This window comes from Limulus polyphemus, unplaced genomic scaffold (assembly GCF_000517525.1).
Source record: "Limulus polyphemus unplaced genomic scaffold, Limulus_polyphemus-2.1.2 Scaffold43, whole genome shotgun sequence".
Lineage (NCBI taxonomy): Eukaryota > Metazoa > Arthropoda > Merostomata > Xiphosura > Limulidae > Limulus > Limulus polyphemus.
The window spans coordinates 1,043,884-1,058,942 of NW_013665653.1; the positions used below are offsets into that span (position 1 = coordinate 1,043,884).

Consider the following 15,059-nt stretch of genomic DNA (forward strand, 5'->3'; position numbering starts at 1 on the left):
ATTTTATGGACAAATGGTTCTAAATATTGTAAAATATTAGTTTTATGACGATTTTCCAGAATCGAGAAGGTCTATTGATAGGTATATCAAGTTGCGGATATGAATCCGAGGTCTAAGACGTGATTCTACTGAAAAAGCTCCTCACATTCAGCTGCAAGAGCATTATAAAAATACCAGTTATTCGGTTCAAAAAGCCGGACAATACCTTTGTAGCTGCGTGTGCTGCTGCCTTCCTTTTAGTTAGCGGTTTAAAATCAGAGAATGCTACAGATGAACTGTGAGGATCTCTGACTTAGTAGTTTAGCCTATATGCCACATAACGTACCGTTATGTGAAAAAATTCAGCTATAAACAATACTGAGAATATAAATAATTAATTCTACAAATCTACTGACTATTAAAGGAACAAATCCTATTAGCGTCACAAATACTAAAGTTTTATGAACATTTAAGCGTAAGATAAATAATTTTGAAATGTTCACGCTAGTTTTTCGCAGTGTTTCAATAATTCAATGAATTTTAAATTTGAGAAAAGCTTTGCTGACACTTTATACTTGTACAGTGAGACTAAATATGATGACTGACCCTGGGTGATGTTAGATTACTAATAATATTATATTAATTTTTAACCTTTTATATTGCGTGTTTGAACCCATTACATAAAATATAAACTTAACATTCTGGGTGTTCACATGTACATAAAAAGTACTAAATATTAAGCTAGTTTTTAAGTTCTTTCGATAAGTTAGGAATAAAAAGGGCAAAATATGTTTGGTACCCTCAGTATATTTATAGAGAGAGACAAGATAAAATTGTATGATATCTTTTTTCCCTGAAATTTATAAAATGGAGTTATTGTTTTATGATAGCTATAATATTTTTAACAGTTGTTTTCATATTGTATAACTATATAATAATTGACCATGCTGATTGGCCGACTTAAGTTTCGAGATATAACTTAATAATTTGCTATAATGTTAAATAAATCCCGGGTTCGAACATCTTTTACTTTTATAAGATTAACGAATGAGCTAAGTTGAGCAACTTTTCAGAGGATTTGCCTACTCGTTTACTTAAGTTCACTCACCATAAAATAAGAGTATTATATTAAAGTCGATAAATCCAGATTACTTGTTTGCAGTACCAGTTTATTGTTTTAGGAAAGACTTAAATATTATAGCAAAGCTATTTCATTAATTCTAAACAAGTAGCCAATCAATAGTGAAATTAATTTTAAAAATTCCTCCTTCCCAAAAATATTACGCAAAAAGGAATTTGCGTATTTTGTCACATGATAGAAATCCGATGTTTCACTCCGATGGTGTAAGAGCATTTTGATGTTTTAGGTGTATGTGTATGTGTGTAATAATAGTTACGGTTAAATCCCAGTGTTCGATAATCAAGAGTAATCCAAGAGTTGTCAGCAGGTGCTGTTGACTAGTTTCCTCTCCTCTAGTGTAAAAGCTCATAATAAGAGATAATGTGTGCAGAAAGCTATTTATGTAGCTTTTCGTAAAATTCTTAAAGAAAACAAAAAGCGTTATGATAGTAAAAATACATAGAGGCTCAATGAAATTGGTAAATTACATGAAAAAACTCAATAAAATCCTAGTGCTTTCGACAGATGGATCAGTTATTACTAGCGAACTTTTTTAATGTGATTTATAACTTTTATGCTTTGTTATTCCCAAACATCAGAGTGTACACTTTTTTTTAATACGCTTAGAATGGCCAAAAATATGTGGCTCCATATATATATTGCCAATCTTCTGTTTATTCTCGAATGATTGAATTTCTGCAACTGATCACTGATCAACTTATAATTTTACTTCTTACGTTATGCTTACTATTAAAAAATGATAATGATTTATAAAAACTGTTATAGGCATTAGAAGAATAAGATTATTTTTTGACTGAAAGTTCGTGACCAATAGGTCAACAGAGCAGACTACTTCTGATCTGATGATCGTGATACTTCTTTCAAAAAATATTTTTTTTCCTTAACTGCAATTATTGTTTAGTGTTATACTCCTCAAAGGCTCAAATCTTTGAGGCATTAAATAAAGTTCGCGGGTTGAATTAAGTAACAAAATGGATGTTTAAAGTTGAATTATGAAAAAAGACTGTGAAAAAGTGATCCCACTGAAGATAGCCTTATACAACATACGCGTTTTTTATCATATACATATGTTTACGTGAATGTACAATGAGAGAAAAATAAATATAAACTATCTTATCCTAACACATTAATAAAGGCAGTGCAAAGGAAAGAACTAATTAGCTTTACGGAATCGAACAATCTGCTAATGATATTGTTTAAAAAGGCTATAATAATATCATATATTTTGTAGTTACTCATATACTGTTTACATTCAGTCTTCAAATATTTACAATGAAAAAGGGTCTAAAGCGTAATAAAAGGCATCAAAGTATATTAATTTCCATTAAAAGAACACAAACTAGGATACATTAGCCTGAAAATTACTCTTAAATCTAAGTACGGTAAACAATACATACTCATCAGGCAATAGCATATAATACAGCATCTTATACCACGGTAGACATGAGGTTGGCACTCATCAAAGGGTTTATATCTATGTTTCTTATTGTCATGAGATATAAAACAATCTATCTATAAGGACTAACAAATAGTATAAAATGTGGGCGGAGAATCGACATAAATAGAGCGTATCACCTTGTATTAGTTTCAGAATTAACGCATTATCAAAACAAAGGCCGTACAATATTTTTGTTAAAAAAAAACTCTTGTTTCCTTTATGAATCTTAAGAATAATGAAGCCATTTTTTCTCTGGTACCTTCATGATAGCATTAAAGAGATTATTTTATTAAGAACCCATTCCATAATTAGCTTTCATTTGAGGATTCGGCAGTCATGTTTTCATTAATAAGAGCATAAACACAAGTTTATATATATATATATTAATTTAGTTGTTGGAGCTTACGATCCTGTAAATAACTAAGATAGCTTAAAAACAAAAACACAGAAATCTATTAATTAATATTAACAATTTGTGCATTTTTCTTCCTACTTTGTTTCCCTCTGTAGGAAAACCTCGTCCTTCTTTAACCTGGTGGCGAGATTATACCCTTTTGGACGACAACTATACTTTCGGTTCCGATGAGATGGTTCAAAACAAAATTATTATTCCAGAGCTGGAGAGAGACGATTTTAGAGTTGTTTTGACTTGCCAGGCATCAAACAACAACATAACAATTCCTTCTTCGACGACGATTACCCTAAAACTTAATTGTAAGTATGAGGGTAGAGCCATCTTCTTGACGTTTTATTGTAATTTATAATGATAAAAACCTATCATGAGGTCACTTTCAAATATTACCGACCAGTCTTTACGTTCATGTAAAGATATATAGCTTGCTCTGCATTAAGCAGATTAGCTTTACTGTTTTGTAATTTATGACTTTACTGCCAATCCGATTTTTATCACATTTTATACAGAACATTAAATTGTTATTGATATAAGTATATATTCTATACAAACAATTACGACATTGAAACGGAGAACAAAAATACGGATTGCTTGGATACTGTTTTCACAATAATTACTCAAATACTCTAAGTACGTAGTAATGGTGTAAGATAGAATTATCTACCAGAGAAACAATCCATCATTCCAAACCAGTTATTTGGTTAGTTAGTGTTCTGCCTTAGTACTTGGCTGCAGGAACTTGTAGGGTTATTAATGAAGAAACACTTATTGTACGATTTTGGTTGCAGTTTGTGAGAGGGATTATAATAAAAACTCTAAGGACGTCTTGTGGTGTGAAACATTAAGTGTAGCAATAATAAAGAAGAGTTATCTCAAATTATAGTTTCCATTTGAGTGTTTAATGTTCATAAAGGCTCTTAGAAATGTAAACAAATGTAAAAAAAAAGGCTTAACTCTTTGTAGCTAGAATATGCGAGTACGAAAAAGTATATATATATAATTATTATTCGTCACGAAACAATCATTAACTATATGACTATTCCACTGAACTTTTGTTTATTTTTTCTAAAATTACCAACTTAATTTTGTAAGATTAAACCGATGTTTCAGAAATTTGTTACGAGGACAAATGATGCATAAAGTTTGTTCTCAATTCATAACTGTTATTTTTTCTGTTTGTTGCCAATTCATAACTGTTATTATTTCTGTTTGTTCTCAAGACTGTTCAAATATTTTTTTATTGTAACTCAAGAAAACTGTCAATAGTGAAATAAAAACCACTATTAAATTCTTGAATTATACATATTCGCTCTCTCTCTTTTATACGAATTAGAAACTTCGTGTAAAGATATTTTCCTTTCCTTAGAGCATGCCTATAGCTAGGGCCTACTTTTTGACAAAGCACATATCTCATATCAGTATTGATCAACACTACAGTATGGCTTAGAACTAGAATGAAGTCGTAGATAAGAGCTCATTATAAAAGAGACAAGTGTACAGAAACTGCCTTTTCAAACACGTTCAGAAGTATTCCTTTGTGAGCAACGCTCCTTTCTAGTGTTTGGAGTAGACATGAGGTCCACAAAAAATGATGGCTTTATATGTGACACACCACTTGTTGTAAGAGTTACTCAACAAACTTTTGTAAAGTACATGGCGTCGGAAAATATATAAGAAATTCGTATATTAAAATCCACCAAATATTTCAAAGCAAATTCAACTTTTTGTGTAGTTATAAAAATCAACTAGTCGACGGTTAAGAATTTTATTTATAATTGTCTTCTGTCTATGTTTATATGTTTCATTTTCTTACGGTTTTCGGATAACTTATATGTTGAGTACTGCATGTATAAAAGCAGGTGTCTAGTAGCTTTGTCAATGAACTGAAGATTTGTTGGTGAAGTACAGACTCGACTTCACATTATTGTACTATTATATTTAATCTCATCATAAAAATTCTTAATATCAACACTAACTTCATTTTCATGTTGAAAGTGCTGTCTTAATGTCAGCCTTACAATATTTTTACATTGGAGCTATGCCTTAACGCCCAATCTGACATCATTTTTCATCTTGACACAAGTCTTATTACCCAACCTCACACTATTATCATGTTGAGGACATAAGATCTTAATGCTCAACCTGACAGTATTTTACTTCCAACCTGATAACACTTTTATGTCTTTATCACCAGCCTGACAATATTTTTAAGTTGAGAATGTAGGGTCTTAATGCCAAACATGACAACATTTTCACGTTGGGGGGATATAAAGTCTTAATTACTATTATTAGTAGTTTTTTTTTTTAATTTTAACGATATATAGTCTGAATTCTAAACACGACCCAATTTTTATCTTAAGGATATGAAGCCTGGATTCTAAAGTCGAGAATTTAAATTTGATCAGATTTCTATGTTTAGGGTAAAAATGTCTAATATCCAACAATAACACTATTTTCATATTGATATGGAATAAGGTAAATACAAGAAGTTCCTACGTAAACAGAGTTTAGTAGAAAAACTCTGTTTTCTGTTCAATCTGTTTCTTTTTCCTCTTTTGGTATATTATTATATATTTTTGTCTTCATTACATTTTGAGATTTATTTTGAGATACTTATTTTTTAGTAAGTTATACTAACCAGTTATTCCTCTATAGTAAAACCAATCGAAATAGAAATTACACCTTCTCACCGCCCAATGTCAGCAGATAAAGAAGTTAAACTAACGTGTGTGACACGAGGTTCTCGGCCACCAGCTAAAATCACTTGGTGGAAAGGATCAGAACAGTTAGCAACCTCTGGTGGCAGCATGATAACAGAAGGTGACACAACTACTAGTATTTTTAAGTTCTTGCCTTCTGTAGAGGATAATGGAAAATACCTGTCATGCAGAGCTGAAAATACAAAGGTTCCTGGAAGTGGTATTGAAAGAGGATGGAACATAGAAGTTCACTGTAAGTTTTATATTTGTTCTAATAAGTATGTATACATACCTACATTATTATAATATTTGTTCTAATAAGTATGTATGCATACCTACATTATTATGATATATGTCTTAATACATATGGATACATACCTACATTATTATGATATATGTCCTAATACATATGGATACATACCTACATTATTATGATATACGTTCTGATAAATATGTACACATACCTACATTATTATGATATTTGTTCTAATAAATATGTATACATACTTACATTATTATGATATACGTTCTAATACATATGTATACATACCTACATTATTACGATAGACGTTCTAATGCATATGTATACATACCTACATTATTATGATATTTGTTCTAATACATATGTATACATACCTACATTATTATGATATTTGTTCTAATACATATGTATACATACCTACATTATTATGATATTTGTTCTAATACATATGTATACACACTTACATTATTGTGATAAACGTTCTAATAAATATGTACACATACCTACATTATTATGATATACGTCCTAATACATATGTATACATACTTACATTATTATAATATACGTTCTAATAAATATGTATACGTACGGAACATTATTATGATATTTGTTCTAATAAATATCTATACGTACCTACATTATTATGATATACGTTCTAATAAATATATATACATACCGACATTATTATGATATTTGTTCTAATAAATATCGATACGTACCTACATTATTATGATATTTGTTCTAATAAATATCTATACGTCCCTACATTATTATGATATACGTTCTAATAAATATCTATACGTACCTACATTATTATGATATACGTTCTAATAAATATCTATACGTACCTACATTATTATGATATTTGTTCTAATAAACATTAGACAGGCAGACTATCTTGCTTCATTTTTTGTGTAATATATTGTGTAATATATATATATTTAATGAATAATGGCATCCCCCCGATTATGTAGTATTTACATATGTTGTGGAGATTGATAGCACCACAGATTATGGAGTATCTATGTATATATGTATGTGTGTGTGTTTATGTAATGGAGCTTGATAAAAGTCCAGATTATATAGTATGTACATATATAATGGAAATTGATAAAAGCTCCAACAATATGCATCATGTAAATATGCAACGGTGATCCATAGTAACCATCATTTTGCATTTTTATTGTTTCTGTGGCTTAGTAGCGCCCAAAACTGTGCAGTGTTTATGCATTGAGGAATTTATATAGTTCACTACAATACATATTTTTAATGTACCGAACGTTTCTAACACCCAATTTTATGTTGTGTCTAAATATATTAAATAACTTGATAGTACCTAATATTATGTATTTTATATGTTTATACCTGAGAATATGTGATATCTATACACTAGGGAATTGCTATCTCCCAACATTATGTATTTGTTTAGTCATGAAGAACTCCTAACATTAAATATCTTCAAGTATTTTGTATTGACAAACACACTTAAGGTTTTGAATATTAATCCATGATGTTCAAAAATGTATTACATTTTATTTATGCTGTTTCGAATTTGTTTAATATGCTTTATAATACATTTCGGATAGTTACAGGATATTTAGTGCATTTCCATCAGCCAAATGTAACGTGATCCATCGTATTGTTATTCATACTATTAAGGTTTTTAAATGTAATTAATGAGATGTATGAAAAAAATTAACGTTCTAACTTCTCGACAAAAACATTTGAAATATCCAGTAAATTTGTAACAGTGTATAATTATTAGTAGATGCTTTTAAATTCATGAAACAACAGACGCATGGTTTTCATTAACTGATTAGTAAAAATCAAGAAAAGCACTAAAAGCCTTAAGTACTCTCGAGAAATTATACACACAGAGATAAGGAGAGTGGGTTATAAAGAAAACTTATATGTAAAACGACCATACATTTAATAATGTATTTTTTTTCTATAAAAATAAACTTTTCACAGAGGAGCATTGAGAGTCATACTTTTTATTCAGAAAAGTTTGGTTGCAATATAGCGTGTTTCAAAAAGCTGTCACAGAAGGTGTTCAACATGTTTTCCTTCATCCTCAAGCCCCATAACAAGCTTATCTTAACTTAAGCTACTATAAGCATTATCTGTTCTGGACATTGTTAATTGATTCCTGCAATATCCTGCAGACTGTCGCGTACTTTACTCAAACCACCAATCACACATTGTTGGAAAATAGAAAGAGAAGGGGAAGGGCAAGGGATGTAAAAGCAATACTAGTTTGAGCGGGAAAAAAATGAAGCGTATCATGGTTACATTGTACCTTGTCAAAAATTCCTTTAAAAACTTATGATTATCAATATGTCTCTGGTAAAATTGTGTTCTTCTGGGACAAGTAATATTAAAACATAACTTATTTCTAATGTGAGGTTGTCTTTATCACCATCCTGTATATATTAGTTTTAAAGTTAGTTTTTCGGAAACATAATTTTAAAGTCGGCAACACCTGTTACATGAATGTTTCGACGATTGTAGTAAACACGATTCATCATTGTGAAACACATCGTTCTTCATCAAACTATTGTAATGAGGTATCATAATCAACTGAAAAAGTTCGCAATTTGACATTTAAATGTTATTTCACAGTAAGCGAAAAATAGCTCAGAATTAAAATAAAATGTGAATTCAAATTTTGTAATAACGTATTAAATTTCTTTCAAATCATTTCTGTTTTATTAGATCCTCCAAGCGTCTCATTACGGGTGGTTTCTTACTCCAAAAAACAAGACATAGAGGAGGGAGATGATGTTACATTTGAATGTGACATTAAAGCCAACCCGTGGGTGAATGAAATAAAATGGCATTTCAACACAGACGAACTTGTCAGCAACCCCTCACTAGGTGTAGTCATCAGTAGCCAGTCAATGGTTCTACAGAGCGTGAAAAAAAGATTCAGGGGGAAATTCTTCTGCTCAGCTACAAATAGTGAAGGCGTGGGTACCAGCAATGAGATCTTTCTGAAGGTTAAGTGTACGTTATTTTATCTTACACGTTCATCTATTGTACGTTTGGTTGAATTGGAAGTAGTACGAGGTCGATACAAACAGTACGTGCAATATATAAAATTATTTTAAGTGCCCAAAATATAAATATTTTACCACAGCTGTAGCTTGTTAGTTTAGTTTTTGTTTGCTATTTTGATAATGCCCCAAGGCTCAATCAGTTTGTAACCTCTAAAACACAACAATCATTGATTTAAACACTATAACAAAAATATCAAAACCCTTCTGAACAAAACACATACTCCAGCCATTCTATACCTATCTTTATGTTTCTTTTATAACATTACTTGCTATTCTCGTTCCATATACATAATGATCAGACAAACAGAACACAAGGAAGCTCTCTAAGCGTGCAGGTGATTAAAAACATTCTAACAGAACGAGAAAATAGTATTTGCTTATTTACTATGAATTGTGCTCCTGTTGCAAGCTTCAAAATTTGTTGCAACTTTGGGGTCAGGAGGTGATGTGGCGAATTCCTTTATTCTTTAATGGAAGTAGCGTACGCTTCATTTCTTCCTGCCTTGTTTCCTTCTGAATGGTTTTCGTGAGCAGCATTGTCTTTAAAGCATTAATCCAAACTAATATAGTTCATATTCCTCAAGGATATGGTCTGTATATCACATTCCATTTTTTCATAAGTCATCATCTCCTAGTACGATTCCCAATAAGGTTTAAATCGTTCCTTTGTGTACCGGATTACAGAAAATATGCAAAATATTACTAATCGTTTGTCTTCCAACATTAAATGTAACAAATACGCTAAATGCTCAAAACATTGAGATACTGTTAGAGATCTGATTTATTAGAGCTAAGCATTTAGTCTAATGGGTTTCTTTGCTATTACAGAAAACTGTTTTTATGTTGGTCTTTACTTACTAATCACCATCACAATAATTAGATTGACATGTTTAAAATATGTTGCGGACCACCTTATACGTTCTCCTTTCATAAATCTTAAATTGTACACTTGGGTCACTGGATAAGTGACCATCTTTATACGTTTGTTCTATCCTAAGGCTTACATTGGGCACTTGGTCGCTGGATAACTGACCATCTTTATATGTTTGTTCTATTCTAAATCTTTCATTGGACACCTGGATCACTGCATAACTGAACATATTTATACGTTCTATCCTAGGGCTTACAGTGGATATCTGTGTCACAGAATAATTGAGCTTTACATGGCTCAGGTTGCACTAAAACCATTCCATATTCAGAAGAGCTTAAAATGAGTAGTGGTTAAAGTATGAACCATGTATTTTGATCAAATATGTTTTAATTGACATTTTTTGATACATATTGCCACCGTTCGAAAAATGTGCACATATATTTTACTACTACATTCTACTATTTGTAGATATATATTACATTAATCCTAATACAAACACTAAATATGAAAGCATTCAAACGCAGAGGATACAAATGAATATGGAACCGAAACTAAATCACTTAAAAAAATGAATAATATTAGTAACCAGAGTCTTAAGTTTAGTTTTGGGATGTACTTGGAATAGGAATATGTTCTTGATTACAATAGGTGCAGAAATTATTCTATTAAAACAATGTTATATTCCAAACCATAACCCGGTGGATGAGTAGTAAGCTTAAGTGCTTACAGCATTAAAAGTTGTGGTTCCGTACCAATAATAGTCACAGTGCAGATAGCCTATTCTGTAGCTTTGCGCTTAAAAACAAACACTAAGATAACGTTTAAAAAAAGTAGTATCTAATGTAAATAATGCATATCTTGCTACCTTTAAACATAGAATACGAAGACCGGATGGTTATGTTTGTTAATTTTCTAGATGCTCCAGTATGTCAACCTGGCCAAAAGTCCATTTATGGAGTTTTGAATAAAGAAAGTGTTCAAGTCCTGTGCCAACTGGACTCAGATCCAAACGATATTACATTTCACTGGCGTTTCAATAGTTCTGCTAAAGTAACAGACAAAATCCTTCATACAATTCACAGCAACAAATGTCAAAGTACAGCATCTTACAGCATACAGACTGATGAAGACTACGGAACTTTATTGTGTTGGGGGGAGAACACAATAGGAGTGCAAAAAGATCCCTGCGTCTTCAAAATAATACTTGCAGGTAAGACATGAACATTAGAGATTGGAATTATCTCATATTTAATATGTAAACTGTAGGGATTAGGATTATGTTATACATAAGCAGAACGGATTACTTCATACACATACAGCAGGAATAGCGATTGTGTCACACATAAACAGTATGTTAGGGCATACATAATGTAATTTTCTATTAATTAAGGGGTTTCTTAACCCTCTCGTGTAACTGATGTTTACAGAAACTAATCATGATTTTACTGAATATTTCCTAGACTCTAATGTTCTAAATCTGCACTTACGGTTACTTTAAGTTCTTTAAGCTACTCAGATTGTTCTAGGATTAAGCCCTATATTGTGCGTGAAAAACAAAGGTGCGATCATTCAAACGTTTCAATCTCTCCCAGAGCCTCCAGAACCAGTTCAAAACTGCTCGATATTTAACCGTACAGAGGAGCTAATCCTGGTGGAGTGCCTTGAAGGATTTGACGGAGGATTGGAACAAACATTCATGATAGAAGTTTACACAAAAGAAAGCGGAGCCCTCCACGCTAAAGTTTCGTCACCTGTTCCAGTTTTTTCTGTGAACGGACTTACCCCGGGGACATTCTACAGACTATTAGTTTACGCGGTAAATCGTAAGGGACGTAGTTCTATTGTGACTCTTTCATCGAGCACCATAAGACCAGCTGAAAAACTAACCGGTAGGAACTACATTGTTTGATCTGTTTTTAAATACACTTGATCTTCTGTCTATAACAAAATCTCCGAGTAAGCACTATAGAAGATTACTTCCCTCAGTGACAAAATTTATGTTTGAAGCACTCCAAACCAGTATACATTAGCTCATTGTGAAATGTAAACCTGGTTTTATTACGTTTGCGAAATGATAACTAAAGCAATAAGTATTACTCGAAGTGAATGACACTAGTGATTATGTCATACATAAAAATCGAATATTTGCTTTATGTTGTAGATAAGCATTAAAGATTTGGTATGTCATGCATAAACAGCGAAATAACGATTATTTTATACATAAACAGAAGGGACTGGAATTTTCGCAACTGTGCATAGCTTTTCTTTCGTTTGAGAATCTACGAAAACAAAACTACATTACGAAAAATGTAGAAATCAAAACCATTAGAAATCTCCTTAATATCTATAAACTACTTCTAATCATTGAATGAGTACTCCAAATTTAGAATCATCAATTGTTTTATACATGAATTATAATAACATGCTCAAATTTGTTATACTTTGGAAAAAAGCTTTTCATTACTGTAAGTTATAGTATATAGTTTATCCAACATAATCCTTTATTTCTGTAAACTATAGTATCTAGATTAATGTGACATAACTACTTATTTTATAGCTTCTCAAGCCTTTTTTCAGAATCGTCTAGGAAGTACACCATGACTGCAAGCAGCTGTATTGCTTATTATTAGTATAGCAGACTGAAGAACGTTGTTGCAAAGTTAATTGTTGTATACACTGCCACGTGTAACATAGTCCTAATGTGAGTATAATTAAGCAAAGGCGTACCTCATTAGGCATGTGAAGGTTTTGGAAAGTACTCAAAATCAACAGTCGATGAGGACTGATGTCAGTAAGTCAAGTGAACTGGCTACATTATACGCTATTTTATACCTATTTAAAACTATTTAGACATTTTAATAGTGCATGTGCTGCGATTGTTTTTCTTAAAATCTAAATAATGTTTTTACTGCAATGAACTTTAATACTTTGGTTTTATTTTAACCTCTTTCTAAGTTTGAATAATCGCTTTTGTTAGATCAGCAACGATGTGTTGGTAAAATTCCACTCTAGCTTCCCTTCTATATTCGTTTTTAGATGCCTTTTTTATTGATAATCGAGGTTTACCAAATATAGTAACATAGTTCTTAACATAATTGCTCTGATATGAAGCAATAATAAAATTAATTCTAAGCCACTGGTTTATTATATGGGACAGCTAATTGCTGACTGACATTATCAGACGAAAATTAGGCAGCGTTTCTAAAACAATTTTCTTGGTAAGCTAACACTCATTGATAAACAGTTTTATTGGTAAGCTAACACTCATTGATAAACAGTTTTATTGGTAAGCTAACACTGATCGATAAACAATTTTCTTGGTAAGCTAACACTGATCGATAAACAATTTTATTGGTAAGCTAACATTGATCGATAAACAATTTTATTGGTAAGCTAACACTGATCGATAAACAATTTACTTGGTAAGCTAACACTGATCGATTTCTTTAAAATGAAACTTTATGATAATAATTGTTCATAACCGCATAAACATTACTTTTTCTAAAACTAATGATTAACATGTTTTATATATACTTATTTTTTCCAAGTTTAGGTTTTAAAACATAGGAAGAAACAGCTTTGAAATACCATAAATCTAAAGCTTATAAGAACTAGTTGTAATACCTCCGACAGCAACATGTTTGCAACAGTGATTCTTGGCATTTCCATTTATAAAGTTGAAGTTGGTGTAGCTGTTTCGTCTGATTAATGTGCCTGACATAACTGTATTGCTTTTAAAACTGTTTTTTTTTCTTGTAATAGAAGGGAACATGTTATGAAGCTGGTTTTATTTAATATTCCTTTTATTTTCTTCTGTATTAAAGTGCTTCATTGAGATGCAATGCCAATGTATAGATTTTTGAAGCATGTTGCAATAGGCCTCTTTATGCTACGGTATATAAGATTAATGAAGAAAATATTAAACTCGTGGTTTTTTTAAAAGTATGAACCACGTGACTTTATTATGATAGGTCTAGTTCTTTGTCTCATTTAAATAGCACTATAGTATTAGGTTTAATAGAGTATTTTGATAAATAAAATCACAAACAGAAATGAACAAAAAAAACAAGGATTAAAGTTTACGTCAGCACATTCTCTTCAGTTTTCTTGGCATAATTCATCACTGGAAACAATTACACATAGTAATTAGTCTTTACACCAGGGATATTTACATGCTAGAAATAGCAACGTTTATAAAACTTTCAAATAATCAACTTTTTACTTAATGCAGATATGTTATCGTGCAATTGACAACAGTCTATTTACAATCAATGTATGTATATTTACCTTTTCAATAAAGGAGTTCATAGAGTAAAATATCTGTTTTGTTTATTCGATATATGATTAAATGGTGAAAATAGCTATAATGTTCATCGATTATAGGAGATAAAATTTACAAATAGCCATTATCGTGCCTTTACATAGGGACATAAGGGTGGTACTTTCAAGTTCTGGTTTCAAGTGGCATAAGTGGATGAGAATGGGTATACATCCCTCTGGACGGAATACCAGTCCAGGGACATAGGGGTGGTACTTTCAAGTTCTGGTTTCAAATGGCATAAGCGGACGAGAATGGGTATACTCCCCCCTCCCTGGACGGAATACCAGTCCATTGCATATTAACCTCCGGTTAACCTTCATACAGCTGGGTAGACTTGAGTAAATGGTATAAAGTATCCTGTTCAAAGACACAACAACATTACTCAGGCCAGCCTCCAACTCGCAAATATTCCTCTACAAATTCAAAGCGCGAAACTACTGAGCCGCGCTGTTCCTCTGCTATAGACGTACATGACGAAAATAACTATACATACACTGTTATTTTACTATAGGAGCGAACAATGAGATAGTTCAGTTGTGAAATGTTAAAAAAAAAGTTCATGCTGGGCTCCAACGGACTTTTGTTGAAATTTGAATAGATTGCGGAATTAGTACTTTTTGTAAATCTATATTTCACTTACAAACTATTTAGTTAAAATATTTAAGTATGTACCTGGGAATATAGGTATACATTAAAATATTTAAGTATGTGCCTGGGAATATAGGTATACATTAAAATATTTAAGTAAGTGGCTGGGTTTATAGGTATACATTAAAATATTTATATATGTGCCTGGGAATATAGGTATACATTAAAATATTTAAGTATGTGCCTGGAAATATAGGTATACATTAAAATATTTATATATGTGCCTGGG

At 31.4% G+C, this 15,059-nt stretch overlaps 1 protein-coding gene across 1 annotated transcript in view; it reads left to right on the plus strand.

The window, feature by feature from the left end:
• Positions 1-15,059, plus strand: part of LOC106462127 (neural cell adhesion molecule 1-like) — a 122,767-nt gene that overhangs the window by 98,318 nt on the left and 9,390 nt on the right. Inside the window, exons 5-9 of the mRNA XM_022389485.1 lie at positions 3,069-3,272; positions 5,626-5,922; positions 8,647-8,937; positions 10,778-11,071; positions 11,454-11,750. Coding sequence (XP_022245193.1) covers positions 3,069-3,272; positions 5,626-5,922; positions 8,647-8,937; positions 10,778-11,071; positions 11,454-11,750 — 1,383 coding nt within the window. The remainder of the gene's footprint in view (positions 1-3,068; positions 3,273-5,625; positions 5,923-8,646; positions 8,938-10,777; positions 11,072-11,453; positions 11,751-15,059) is intronic.